This window comes from Atta colombica, unplaced genomic scaffold, assembly GCF_001594045.1.
Source record: "Atta colombica isolate Treedump-2 unplaced genomic scaffold, Acol1.0 scaffold49, whole genome shotgun sequence".
NCBI lineage: Eukaryota > Metazoa > Arthropoda > Insecta > Hymenoptera > Formicidae > Atta > Atta colombica.
This window is the reverse complement of record NW_017259538.1, coordinates 1340707-1355967: the sequence shown is the minus strand read 5'-3', so window position 1 is coordinate 1355967 and position 15261 is coordinate 1340707. Positions and strand designations below refer to the sequence as shown.

The 15261-nt window shown below is 33.1% G+C and overlaps 2 protein-coding genes across 2 annotated transcripts in view; one reads left to right on the top strand and one right to left on the bottom strand.

Moving 5' to 3' along the window:
• Positions 1-3866: 3866 nt before the first annotated feature.
• Positions 3867-15261, bottom strand: part of LOC108691647 (Krueppel-like factor 7) — a 36046-nt gene continuing 24651 nt past the window's right edge. Inside the window, exon 4 of the mRNA XM_018199498.1 lies at positions 3867-4099. Within this exon, the coding sequence (XP_018054987.1) occupies positions 3927-4099 (173 nt within the window). The 3' untranslated portion in view covers positions 3867-3926. The remainder of the gene's footprint in view (positions 4100-15261) is intronic.
• On the top strand, positions 4930-5389 carry LOC108691663. The gene is made up of 2 exons (XM_018199524.1): positions 4930-5005; positions 5102-5389. The coding sequence occupies exons 1-2, from the start codon at positions 4930-4932 to the stop codon at positions 5248-5250; spliced, it is 225 nt and encodes a 74-aa protein (XP_018055013.1). The 3' UTR covers positions 5251-5389.

The following is a 15261-nucleotide window of genomic DNA, read 5'->3' as shown; positions in this document are numbered from 1 at the left end:
AAAAAAACAATTGAATAAAGTTTTTTAATTAACTCTTATCTAAGAAATTATAATATTATAAGATAATATAAGATATAATATTATGTAAACATAAACAAGAATATTATAATATAAAATTGATAATCGAATGTGATAACTTCAAAAAAGATAACTTAAAAGATGATAATCTTAACGAAAGGTTACAAAAACAATTATTCAAATTCAGGATAGTTTAAATTAAAAGACCTTTAATTAATTTTCCTCAATATCGCAAAAGGGATTTGGATATTCCGTTAATACGAGTATTCAAACAGCAATCTAAATTGAATGAAAGGCATACGAAGGACGACATGCGTCAGCAGAAATATATGAACGAAAATAAAAGATGATGTCGTTATGACATCAATATTTACATCAATAACATTTTCACTGTTCATGTGAGGCTCAGCGCTTTTTTTGACAACCATTTTAGAGATAATTTCCCCAAAGATAAATACAATTAGTACGATCAAAATAGTATCTTGGATATTTTCTTCATTATCGAATTTTATGATTACAACAATGTACGAAAATAATTCGTATACATATTATGAAAACGTGACTATTGTCAGTTTGTCTATAAAGATTCTACTGCAGCAGAGCAGCCTGCATAGTAAATTATGCAAAAAAGCAAGAATGTTAGACTATTACTTTATCCGTCCTATCAATTCATGCGATATGTTAAAGAGTGTGTGAAATACTGGATATTCCAAAATTTTAGCATGCAATGAGATCTATACAGAAATGTGTGAAGATGTATAAGTAATTATATTCTAAATTGTAAAAGTTATATGAAAGAAGAAATAATACATTCGATTATATCAATAATCATATAACAATATAGGTATATATGAACGATCAACATTTCGATTGAAATTAAAAAAAGAGAAAAAGTTTGTCATTCTTTCCGCCAGGAATATCAGATATGTCAATATGAATCTCATAGTGCTGCTTGATTCGACATTCAATAGATAACTAAAAATTTCGTTAAAAATTCCATTCCATTCGTTACGAGTATAACATCTCATTCCTCATTCGCTTGATATAATTTTCATTCCCGGATTCAATATCTGATATCTCGAAAACTTCGTGCATATTTAACAGAGCTTCATGTGAGTCGAGGTGACATCCGATTAGTAACTTCTGCAGGGAAGATACCATAAAGCGCGCCGAACTGGTCCTCCGGGCGAGGATTCGTAGGATCGGATTATGAAAGGTGTACAAGCACGAAGATTCGCGTGACTTAAGGCACTAACAGTAATACTTAAGGCCTAACGCAGCGTCCCTCTTCCTTAACATTAGAAGGCACTATCCCCTATCAGAATACAACACGTAACAAATGTTAATTTATCGACCCTCGCATTAATCTTACATGCGGAGGTTTTCTCTCTAATGATATAAACTGGCTCTAGGATATACTGGCATCTTGTTCCGTTGTCTCAACTGGCTTCATGATAGGTGTCCCAACTAACTTCAGCTGCACTCATGCAGCGGCGTAAACGCGGTTTAAAGAAACAGGCTAATGCTACATCTGCCACCTACGCAGTGTATGTCGCGTTCTGCAAAGTTTCTAGAGATTATGTATACAATGTATTACGCTATCAAGCGAGCGCATTAAGATTTTCGTGTTCATTAACGTCTAATTATTTGACACGCGGAATTAGCGATTTCGATATCTTCAATATAATTTTCAATAGCCAATCCATCTTTTCATTCGACTGAAACTGAATAATCATACATTTACATCACATTATGCAATTAATTTTATTAACGTTTTTGTCTTAATATTAAATCAAAACTACAAAAACTGTACAAGGTGACAACAAATTTAGTCAAAATTGGATGTTTATCAAATCATTACCCAGATAGCAAATGCCATTTATCACTATTTTGACACTAAAGATATCATTTTAACATCAAAATAATGATAAATAACATCAACTTGAGTTAAATATACAACATTTATATTAAAAAAAAACAAATTCTAAAAGGTTAATTAAATATATAGTTAGAATACCAAAAAGATTCTACAAAACGATTTTCACAGATTGAAGTAAAGACTGCTTTATTGGCAGAAGAATTTATCCATAAATGCGGCTTATATAATATGTTTCCAAAACGCTGTAACACTAACATCAAATGTAAGATGGCCATTTTAAATGTTCATTATTACTTTTGGCATTTGAAACATTTGACTAACTTCCACAGTTTGATTTTATAAATATACATTACTAATTTGATAAATACAAAACTTTGGCTAAACATTGCTGTCTCCCTACACAAACTAATTTCTATCGAAATCTATTAATTTATCCAGTTAGTAACTAATCTTTAAAATGTAAAAATCTAAATTGCCCTTTTGACTTAGTAATCCTGAAATCGCAAATTCAAAGTGTCAAGACATCCTGATATAATCATCATTTGTAAATAGAAAATCGTAAAGAACGATATAAATATATATGAACAATGAATCGTTCTTTCGATAATCAACACAAGATGTTTGAGCATATATTTCGACGCCCAAATAGATATTTACTGAGCTCTTGAGTTTTCAGGATGCCTACGTAAAATGCGGAGTAACACTGTCACTATTTAGTGTTTGAAGTTTTGTAGTGAAACCTATGCATTCAAGATTGAAAATCTCAAGGCGCCATAGAAAAGAATAATTTACTCGATTATGCTTGTTTTTCTTCGTAAAATACTATTTACGATATTTCGTGATTGCACCTTCTACTTTGGCACCTTTACGCGTGGAATTCAAAAACGACTTGCGAATTACGATCGAAGAAGGCTCTTCCTTTCTGTGATTAAAAAGAGATTTTGGAAAGCATCATACATATAAAGCCATCGGTGATATTGCTTGTTACATAATACTGGCTTCTGGTATGCCGACGTTTATAATAATCACGCTTCATTACTACGTAATAAAACGTTATTGATTGTCCGTCTCTAAACGCGAAATTCTTTGTGCATAATCGAAAAATTGCTCTATCAATGCTTTACGTAGTGTCTACGATCACGATTGTAGTTTATTTAACTGAGCATGCTAAGTCCCAAGCTCCGTCACCGGAGTTCGATATATTCTTTAACTTACATACTAACCATTTATTTACCTTAATTAATTAATTAATTAATTAATTATTATACTGGCTCTCTTCTTCACGATACATACAATATATGGTGCTCTAGACTAGTTGAGCTGGCCTTAATTAAATGTGTGTTTGTGTGTGTGTGTGTGTGTGTGTGTGTGCGCGCGTGTGTGTGTGTATAAAGAAAACAAACTGGAAAATCGAACAAGTAAAAATTGGCTAGAAACACAGAAGAGAACAGATATATTTAACGATACGTGTCTCATCGTGCCGAATCTGCAGACGATCTCGATCGCACAAGCGGATCATTCCTCCTTCATAATCGTGAAACATTCCTTTGTTAAAGCCCGATAACTGATAAAATATTATCTTCTCTCGATTATTCGACACGCTCATAACTCCGACATCAATCCAATTGTCGCAGCTATGGCCATTCTTTTCCGCAGAGATCCCATCGGAAAGGCTTGCGAGAGACAGCACCGAGAGAATCAGCCGACCAAAATTGATCGGCGCCGCGATTACTTAGCTCGCGGTTAAGCGCTAAATCTAATAAACGCGATTTGTTTGCTTCGTCGATTTATTTTCTCTTTTTCCTAGTTGCTGCCTGCCCGGCCGGCCGGTCCGACCTAAAGTTCGAAACGGGCCGACACATGGTATGGCTCATCAGGTCCCAAATGTAAGAAATATCGTCGTTTCTCGTCTAGGATTGCTCAGGATCACTAGCCGATTACCGAGGATCGTTCTCCAGCTTTCCTCTATTTCCTTCCGCAGATCGGCGTGCGCTTTCTCTCACATCGATGCTCTAGGCGGTCCTCATCATCAGTGCCTCTTCATGTGGAGCGACAAGTGGTCACTCCGCGAAAACGATCGCTGACAGAGATGGCACTTGAACGGCTTTTGGCCCGTGTGTTTGCGATAGTGCCGCGTCAGCTCATCCGATCGTGCGAATTTCCACGTGCAGCCTTCCCACGTGCACTGATATGGCTTCTCGCCTGTAACAGATAAATAATACTATGAGAATATCTTGACGATAACAGACTAATGTCGATATTAACGGACATGTGTCGATATTATATAATATCCTTATTATTTAAAGAAAAAAATTGCGTTTCTCGAAGCTAAATTGGTTAAAAAAATTTGTCAATCACATCAGAATATTAACCTTCACATTTGTTATTCGTGTATACTTATATAACCAAAATCCATATCTTTAAGCATTTTACGACAACATAAATTTCATGTTTTCATATTTATATCTTCTGTTTTAGAAATACATATACCATAAATTTTATATTCATTCGTATGAATTTTGCACGTGCTGTTAACAACATAAATAATATTGCAAGACTTATATCCTAATTTGCATTTATATCGCGTGAAGAAAGTTAAATATTAAAGATAGAACTTAAATATACGTTTCTATTGTATAAAAACAGATTTGTATTAAACTATAAAATGTATTAAATAATCGAAATGTTATGTATCGATATAATCAATAATGCGACATTATAATATAGTAGTTATTCGTCTTGAAATATTCTATATTTTTATTTAATACATCTGCTTTAAATCAAGATGAGATCATTTATAATCCACTTCAATTCAAGGAAAATGGCAATTTTAATTTGATAATGATTCCTTTTATCAATAAAATAATACGCTTATATCGTATTTATCATATTGATAATCATACATCCTGATCAAACAGTATAAGATAAGAACAGTATAAAATCTCTCATCATATTCGGCTTGCCTCAGTGAAAAATTTATACTCGAATCAAATTTTTCGTAATACAACGAAAGTATTAGGCAACAGAGTAAAATGTCACATAAATACACCATCTTAGCATTGATGATCGTGATGATCACATTGGTCGTTTCAATTCAAGGAGAATTAGGTAAATCTTTATTTCTTTTTTTATAAATTTTTCTAATAACTCTTTAATATCTAACACAGCATGTGAAAATAATGTCAAAATGTCTGTCTTTCACAGATACATCATTGCCCAAATGTGAAGTCGGTTTTTCCTATTATAACGGATGCAATAGCTGTCTTTGTGATTTAGCTGAATCTAAGTGGTTTTGCACTACTAGATGGTGTGGTGGCGACCGTCTCATTAAGCCTCCGTGTTTATGTGAATAAACTAAATTATCCAGAGATTCCAGGACTTATGTAAAGAATACTTTTCTTCAATGTAGAGAGACGTAATTGTTACACTGATATGGCTATGCTAAAATCTAGCGTTTTAATCCTCCATCGATAAGCCTCAATGTAAATAATAAAAAAAGATACATATAAATTTGTTTTTCATTCACCATAAAAATGTTACACGCACGAACGCACGCATGCACACACACACACGTATATGTGTGTGTGCTTATTTTGATTTTTATACGTATTATATTGTTCAGAAATTAGTCATTTCTCTGAGATATCATATATTTTTATCTATTACACTAATTTTGAATCGAAGTAAAGTTGTTGCATTGAAAATAATAATCTTGATTCCATCAGCGTAATAACTTCGACGTTTTTTATCAATAAAACAGCTTGTTATAAAATATAATATCAGATATTATGATATCATTAATTATGATAATGATCACAATGTGCAAGTCATATTACGCAATACATATTTATAAAGCTATTATTCGTTCGCCAGTCAAGAAATATTAATTCTTGCATTGCATACAAAGTGCGAAAATAATTATTAAAATATCATATAAATTTACTCTTTTGACGTTGATAAAAAAAATTTTCTAACTCTATAAACAATTTGTTTACTTGAAACTAACTATTAATAAAGAAACAAATTATTTAGAGTAAATAAATTTTTTCTTAGTGATTCTATCTTCTATCTTCTAGTCTGTAAATATGAATTCTATCTAGTTTGAAAATAAAAATTAAATATTCGAAAACATTACAAATGACATATGATATACTGATTCATTTTATTTTAACCGCGTGCATATATGACAAATTCGGATACTTTCGAGATTCTACGAAATCTATATCAGTTCCATATGCGTTTAAACAGTTAGATGCTAATAAAGCATTTACATATACATGCGATAATCTCATGCGTCATCACTTATGTATACATTGTTTCTAAACTCTGTTTGAACGAGCGTTTGACTTTTCAAGTGTGTCTTATAACCACTCGGCGCAAACCAGTCTACACAGTCTCGTGAGAAAAAAAGATAATACGAGCCATAAAAAGAAAACACAGACCAGATATCAAAAGTCACTTGATGCTATAAATGCTTCGAAGCATTTTTTTGATTGGTTAATTAGTAAAATTCTTTCTTCCGATTGGTCAATCAAACGCTTCGAAACATTTGTAGTCCCAAGTAAACCGTACCTACAGTCACGCACGAAATATGTAAACGAGGGATTCTTATATAAAGATCTCGTCGTATCAAGTTCTGTCAAAAAGAAGTCGACGCTCGAAGTATTTGAATTATATGAAGTGCTAAAACTATGACATCCAAATATCAGATATTTGTGATATTTATAATCATTAGCATCAGTTTGATTTCAGCATCAGCTACGCAAGGTGAATAATTAACGTTTCTTATGTTTATAAATATGATAAATATTATTAATCAATTATTTAAATTATGCTCAAGCGAGATATATATAATAGTTAACAAAACAGGGAATATATATAATAATTTTGTTTTCATCATTTTCATCATTTAGTTTATATAGCGCCGGAAAATGTATACCAGGAAAACGATACTTTGATGGGTGCAACACTTGCTTCTGCACCTCCAAAAGCACTATTGTCTGCACCAAAAGACTTTGCGGGAAGTTTATAGACTTCTATAATATGACCTCCAAAATGGTACATGTGAAACTGCTTCCTCCACAATAATTTTTGTAACCTTATAAGCTTTGTATTTTGAATTTGTTTAACATGCACTTTAAAGATCTAAACTGCATATTATAATATGTAATTTAAAGAAATTGAAAATTATTAAATGATGTTTTGATTAAATTAAGAGACATTCATTACATTAATAAATAATATAAAAACGATATAAAAATATAAAAGCTAATTAGTATTCTAAAAAATGTACTTTAAAAAATTCATAAAATAAACTTGCAACAAAATATAAGTATATTATATCATATTTGTGTAATTTTTATTTTTACATAATATAATTCGTTCAGCTATGGATAAAATGCAATGTATACTCTAAGGATATTAATTTTAATTACAAAATATAAAAGCAATCAAATTATTTGGGGATACCAAGTGTTCCTGTAGTGACGTTTAAGGATTAAAAATTGATTTACTCCTGTTTTTAATCCTAATCGATATTTGCTCTGAAACCTTAACTAATATTTGGGGTTCAGTAATACTTTAAATTAATATAACTTTGTTTAAACTTGTTTTGTCATTTTAAAAGTCAAAATCTGAGGAATAAGATTATGTAACTTAAAAATGTAATATTGTAAAAGTGATTAATAAATAATTGTTTATAACGTAGTCGAAGAAAATGATCACTGGATCCACGAATACTGATCAGAGCTACTTATGTTAAAGTTATTTCGATTCGCTGTGCTATGCTATACTGTGAAAAATGATTAAACATCGTGTGACCCACGGAAGAAATAAGAAGAAACAAAATCGAAGACGGAGTGAGGAATTGCTCCAGATGTATTACGGATACAGCTCGATCGTAAGACGATGACGTAATCGCCATCAAGTTCATCCGCTTCGTGCAACACGAGACGAAGACAGACTGGCGAATCGAATGTTACGATCAGGCGGCTGGTTCGCGATCTCATTAAATCTGCAGCCGGTTGAACTCGAATAATAGCCCAGTAGATTCAGCAACGAAGGCGACGACGTGCTCGTCTTTCTTCAGGTCTGATCTCGTAGAAAACGTCGCGATTTGATCGATATATCTGCGCGTCTGTCCGCGAATCTCCGCGCGGTGAGGCCGAGAGCGGATAGTCTTAGCTAGCTGCAGGGTCGTAAGTCACAGGGTCAAGACAAGGAGTGTTATTATCGCGAGGATCGGTCGGGCGAAGAGGGAAGCGGGATCGATGCTTAACCCTTAATTTGGTATTTGCCCTTGTAAATGGCTGGTGTTAAGGTTCGGTCGGAACAATTATCGCGTCATGGGGCGTGAGCTAAGTCGCGATTTCCCCAACTGCGAAACGAGGCAGAATTAACGTACATTTATTATTATGTATTAGGGACGATTAATCTTTATAAATCGGACGTTTTAATTATTGCAGTATATGAAAGGGGAAATGATCGCCCGTGAGATCTCGTTTTAATGAGAAATTGCGCTTTCGGTATCTTCACGATGACTTCGTAGATGTAGCAGCCCGATATATAATAAAAAGTCGTTTTTTGTCTACAGAAGTGCGTTCTATCTTTCAACGCGATTTATTCCATTGTACTAAAATAATAGAGAAACACGCACATCGCGTATCTCGCGGAAAATGTATTGTCGTCGTTTACAGCTGGCGTTCGCATTGTCTGTAACAACCGTAGTACCGCGGTTAGACGCAGAAAGAAAACCAGTCATCCTAGAATATTAACGTCACCTTCTGACATCGCGAGTCTAATTACCGAATGGTAATTAACGAGGCAAGCCTAAAAGTCAGGGTAATTAGAGACGCGCAACCCAAGGGAATGGCAAGTTGTTTTCCCTGATCTCTCGATTTGCGTCGATTGGAAAGGATCGAGTTTTAGCGAGACGCGTGGATGGTGGTCTCTCTCTTTCTATCTTTTCACGATAGATCTAAATCGACCGTCTTAAATGTCTCGACGCCCATCGGGCGAATATTATTCCGCAACGTGCCGAGGATACGCGAAACGACTAATGACGTTGTGAAGGAAGGTGTTACGTAATCTTGAGTAATTAGTCCATTTACGAGCCGTGTGCACGTAATATCGGCCGATGGGCAACGGACGAGGGTCGCATTAGGTCTCCCATTATTAATGCATTTCGATTGCATTTTTCCGCACGGCTCCGCGCGTTTATTGCGCTGTAGATTATAACGTGGTATCTACCCTCGCGAACGACTTCTCTTTCTTCTTGATACATTACTTAATCACGAGATTAGCCGATCGTAGCGCTACTCTCACAGCGAATATGTATCGCGAAGAGAGAATAAGTAAAAAAAAAAAAACGAAAGAAAGATAATTTAAGGAATAAGAAACATACGATGGAAAGTACGTAATAAACGATTATGTTAGTATTGATAGATAATGAAAAGTATTTAAAAATTTAGTTACTCTCTAAAACTTTTAGATTAAATCTCACTATAAAGAATAAAATCTCATTCTTAAAACTTGAGTCACTCATTTTCAGGATTGGATCAATTTTCATTCTTTAGAATTGAATTTCACTCCAAAGAATTTAGAGAATAAATAAAAATCTGAAAATAATTTTGTTGAATCATCAAAATAATTACAGAAGCGTTGCTTAAGCGTTGATAGTGCTGCAAAAAAATTTCAATATTCTAGTAACCAGTTTGAGCGTCTTACATAATTATTTCTCATACCTGAAAATTACACATACTTGCGCGCAATGTGCTTTATTCCCATTTTACTTTATACGTATCAGATCCTTTTTTGCAACTTTTATTCTTATTTGTGTATCTAAGTCTTAGTGTATCTAACGAAATGATAGATCCATTAATTTCATAGCAATATATTTTTTTATAATGTAAATGTATTACGATTCATTTGTCACGCGTGCTAGAAAATAAGCAAAGACGTTATTTAATTGTCGCATAATAGCATACCGCGTCTTTTGTGGTACTTCAATGATACAGAAAGGTCATTCATCTTGAGACAAATCTATCGCAGTCACGCAAAGTGTAACTTTTAAATCAGTATTGTAAGAGTAGATCTTTGTAGTTCGGAATTATCAGCAGCCATGTGGGGCAGTGCCAAATTAGACTTGTTTTTTTATTCAAAAATTACAGTTTACATAGTTTAATAATATAAACTATAATTAATTAATCATTGTAATTTAAAGCCGATATTCTTTGAAGATTTCTATAATTGATAAATACTCATCAGTTTTATTTAACTTTTCCCTTAAGTATTCGTAATTCTCCCATTCTCCCCTACATTAAAAGCATTAAAAACATGTAATAGTATTTATCTTACACTCTTCTCATGCAGTCACTTGTTATAGTGCGATACTAAGCGTACATTGGAATGGATGCGAAAAATGAGAGGTCACTACTCTAATATACTGCAACAAGTTATCGTTAACGTTTACTCCGTGTTCGTAATAATTCCCTCACTTCTTTACACTGTATCATATTGCAACGAGTGATGTACAAGATGTTATCCAGCATATTAATCTACACAATAATGTGGACATATGCCAGTGTTTTATATGAAACACGTTAATTTTCTTCATAAAGAAAATTAACATTTATGTCATATTGCATAATATTTATCATACCATGTTACAACATCGTTGAACACATAAATTAGGAGCAGCTTATACATGCATACAACGTTTTTCAGATCCGCCGTTAACTATCGGTTAACGAAGCTGTACGCTTCGAGACATTTGCAGCACGAGGCATATAATTATCACATCACAACATGTGAGAAAGTTGCTAGGACGCATGGTTGAGCGACACGATGCGTGCTGGTAATGAGGAACGAACTAACAGCTCTCTTGACTAGAACGTTAAAAAAAAAGAGTATAACGTGTCGTTCGCGAATGCAATGTTCACGTGATGTCAGATCGAGGCTGTAATGAGATGCTGAGGATCTCCTACGCACCTTGAAATTATACACGCCTCGAATAATTCATTTCGCTTTTGGCACACAATTGAATTTGCTTCTCTCATTGGAAGTAACGCAAATCCTTTTCTTTAATATCATAGATATTTTTTCAAAGTAATGAAATATTAAAAATACAAAAAAAAAGAAGTTACAATTGCATTATATAGGTATGTTGCAAAATGGCAAGGATTTAAAAAAGTTCATTTTTTAATACGAAATATAAATATTTCGGATTTTTAATATTTTTTTCATAATAATAGATAGTACAAAGTTTTTACTGATATAGCTCGTTTACTTTAAACATAAATAATATTAAGAAATTAAATTTTTGATAGATGCGGCGTATATATCGGAGTTACCTACAAGTTCATATATTTACTAGATTTTTTAAATTTTTTATTAGATTTATTTTAAATAAAATCTTATTTTCTCTTTTTTTTCTCTCTGAAATCGGAATTTATGGTTGTAAAATTGTGGATTTATTTCGTGCATACCCAATTTTTCAGATAGGGCAATTCCGGTATACGCCGCGTCTATCAAAAACTTAATTTATTAAGTATTATTTACTATGTTTAAAGTAAACGAACTATATCAGTACAAATTGCAATACATTGCTCTGTCTACTATTATGAAAAAAATATTAAAACATCCGAAATATTTATATTTCGTATCAAAAAATGAACTTTTTTAAATCCTTGCATTTTTGTCATATATTCCATAAGGGTGGATACATGGCTACTTATAGGGGAGGGAGGTTCATGGTTTCATGGAAGTCATGAAAAATTTACAAATAATGTATATAAATAAGACGTAAAATGACACAGTAACTTATAAAATGCATTTATAAAGTTTTATTAAGGAATAAAAATGAGAAATATGTATATGGAGAGAAATATGTATATGGTAATAAATAATAATTACAATCTTCTCATGTATTACAAGTGTTATGACACGAGGTACATATTTCATGTAATGCATTTATTGCATTTAGTGCAATCACTGAATTCAATCTGCGCACTTTGTGCTTTGGGCATAAATCCCGCTAAAAATTCTGTATATCCCAAACAGGGGATATACAAGATAACAAACTAAACAAAAAATACAAGAACAAGGTACTTGTATTTTGTTATACAACATGCTTTATTATTCTTCTAAATACATTCATATCACGAAATAACTACTAAGTCTTTTGCACGTCCTACAGTAATCATTTTACCAGGTATGTAAATATGAAACCGGAATTTTTAAATAGAAAATATACGTTTATTGCATGAAAATGATAAAAAATATTTTATTCGAAGTATTGCCCATCAGTAGCTATACATTTTTTTCCACCTGTTTGACAATTTGTGGATGCCACGCCAAAAAAATTGTTGCTCTTTTGAGCCAAACTAGTCATCTAGTCGTATATCTTCGTAAGAAGTGAAGCGCTAAGCAAGTGCGTGTCCCGTCGATGCAAATAAGTGGTAATCGGATGGAGCCAAGTCTGGTGAGTAAGCCGCATGCGAAAGTATTTCCCAACTAAATGCCTCAATCGTTTCCTTGACCAGTTTTGCTGTGTGTGATGGTGCATTATCATGAAGCAAAATCACTTTGTGTTGCCTTTTTTGATATTCTGGTTGTTTTTCCACACAAAGCTTGATTCAAATTGATTATTTGTTGGCGTTCAGTATTAACGGTTTTGCCAGGTTTTAACAGCTCATAATAGATCACACCTTTCTGATCCCACCAAACACAGAGCATTGTCTTCCGTCCATAGCGATTTGGCCTTGCAATCGATGTCGATGGTTCTCGCCTGGAGTTACCTACCTGATCTTTTACGCTTAGGATTCTCAAAATATATCCACTTTTCATCGCCAGTCACAATTCGATAGAGAAATGACTTTCTTTTATACTTGGCGAGCAGCATTTCGCAAGTGGTTTTCCTGCTGTCTTTCATTCAGTTTATGTGGAACCCATTTTTCCATCTTCTGGATCTTTCCCATGGATTTCAAACGTATGGAGACGGCTTCTCGTGTCACATTCAATTGATCCGCGAGTTGTTGTTGAGTTTGAGCATCATCCTCATCCAACAATGCTTGCAATTCGCTGTTTTCAAACTTTTTCTTCGTTTCTCACGTCAAAATCGCCACTTTTGAATTTTTTAAACCACTCAAAGCACTGTGATTTACCAAGAGCATGCTCACCGTAAGTTTCGACAAGCATTCGATGCGATTCTGCAGCAGTTTTCTTTAAATGGTAACAGAAAATCAATGCTGTCTGCAAATCGTAGTTTCCGGGCACAAAATTCGACATGTTCAACGCTATTACAAACTATACTGTTGTATGATATACTTGTATTGTTGTGAGTTGAAAATCTTTATCAGATGTCAGAAACAAGGAAATGGCGTCAATGGCACCGTCTGACGGCAACTACATTGACAGCTATGGCCATCTATTGGTAAATTCCGGTTTCATATTTACACACACTATATAGATTATAATTTACTACTTAAACAATAACACAATAACAAATCGATTCAACTTACAATAATTTTATTAATATTAACAATAAGAAACTGAAATCATAATACAATACTAATATAACATAAAGGCATGTAACAGAGTAATTATTACAAAAAATTACGGTAAAATTACTCCCCACTCTTTTTATTTTTTCTGACTTCTGCGGTGTAAATTCTAGCGCGGCGTATTTGCCGGAGTTACCTTATACTAAACCATAATATAAAATTAACCACTTTAATTGATACGACAATTAATGTAATTTGTGAAATCATTCTTTCTAAGCTCGATCGCAAATAAAGCATGAAGCAAAGTACCGAGCATGAAAGTGATGCTGGCTGAATATACCGACGTTAAGATTATGGGAAATTATTTGCAGGAAAGAGAGCAACGAGAGATTTGCAACGAGAACAATGCGGAGGAGCATGCTCGTCAGGAAATCGTTAACCCACCAGAGATAATCGCAGCCTTCGGCATTAGTGCATACGTGCATTGTTAATAACAGGGTACTCGAAGCACTACCACTCCGTAAAGAAATTCACAGAGAGGATTGCCTGCGATCATCGGCGTATCCTTCGATACACGGAACCGATCAGCTGACGTTGTCCGGCTTACGCCAAGGCTAATTCGCCTTAATTAATACACGAGATCTCACCAAACCTCCTCCTGTCTATCAAGGGTCACGCTAGTCGACTGACACCGAGCCTATATTCCGATAGTTACGCACAGTGATTCTCAGCGGCGATCCTTTATTCTTTTAGATCAATTAAATATTTTTGTTCTAATACTGTAATATTGTTCTAATAATGTTACAAAAAAATTAAAAAATAAAATTTGAGCAATTTGAGCCAACCTTGGTTATTCATGTGGTTTTATACCATTTATTCAATGTGAATATTAAAATGTATAAGTTTCGACTTACGGTCAAGGTCCTCTTCAGTATAAAGAAATTTACTTAAACATTTTTACATTTGTCTACCAAACAGTTATGTCGTGTCTAATAACTCTTAATTTTGTTTCATTAAATGGAACAGTCTAATGGTACAACAAACTTTATTTTATAGAGACAGTTCAATCTTGACAGTCATATGTTAAACCTAGTAATTTGATGACCAAGATTAACTCGGATATCATTATCACAGTTTTTTCATATTTTATATGTATTATTAGTTTATACGCTATCATTATATAATTTTGTATTGTAATTAATAGTTTAAGTAAATCACGGAAAAAATGATGTTGTAATGATTAATAGCATTAGCAAAAGTAATAATGCCGATCATCTAACGTTCTCCAATATCATTTATAGCAATTAATAATATGTAATTATCACTGGAAAATACAAACTTACAGTCAACGGCAATTGAAACACAACTTGTGTCGCTATGTGCATATAAAAGTGTATAGTGATTTTAAAATTGGAAAGCACTCAATAATAATATGCCTTAAATGCATTTAAAAAATGTCGAATGAATGTTCCTAGAAGTATGAATTTAATACCTATACGATGTGTGTATAATTCTCACCATGTTGGTTTTTTTTTAAATTAAAAGCAACATAATATGAATTTAAAATCCTTAGTGTTTATATCAACACTATCATGGTGTAAATTTAACATTATGAGTGAATTTAAAACTCATGGTGTTAAATCCACATCATATTGAAGTTGATTTAATACCAAGAGAATAATATAGATACCGCATGATGTTCACTATTTTTTAGAGTGTATAATACAACTGTGACAAGCAGTCAATATGTAATGATGAATAAAGTATTACATAATAATTGTAAAGAGCTTAATAAAATTTACTTGTATTATAATTTATTATTTACATTATTGAGATTTAAACAATAGTAAACAGAATATGCTA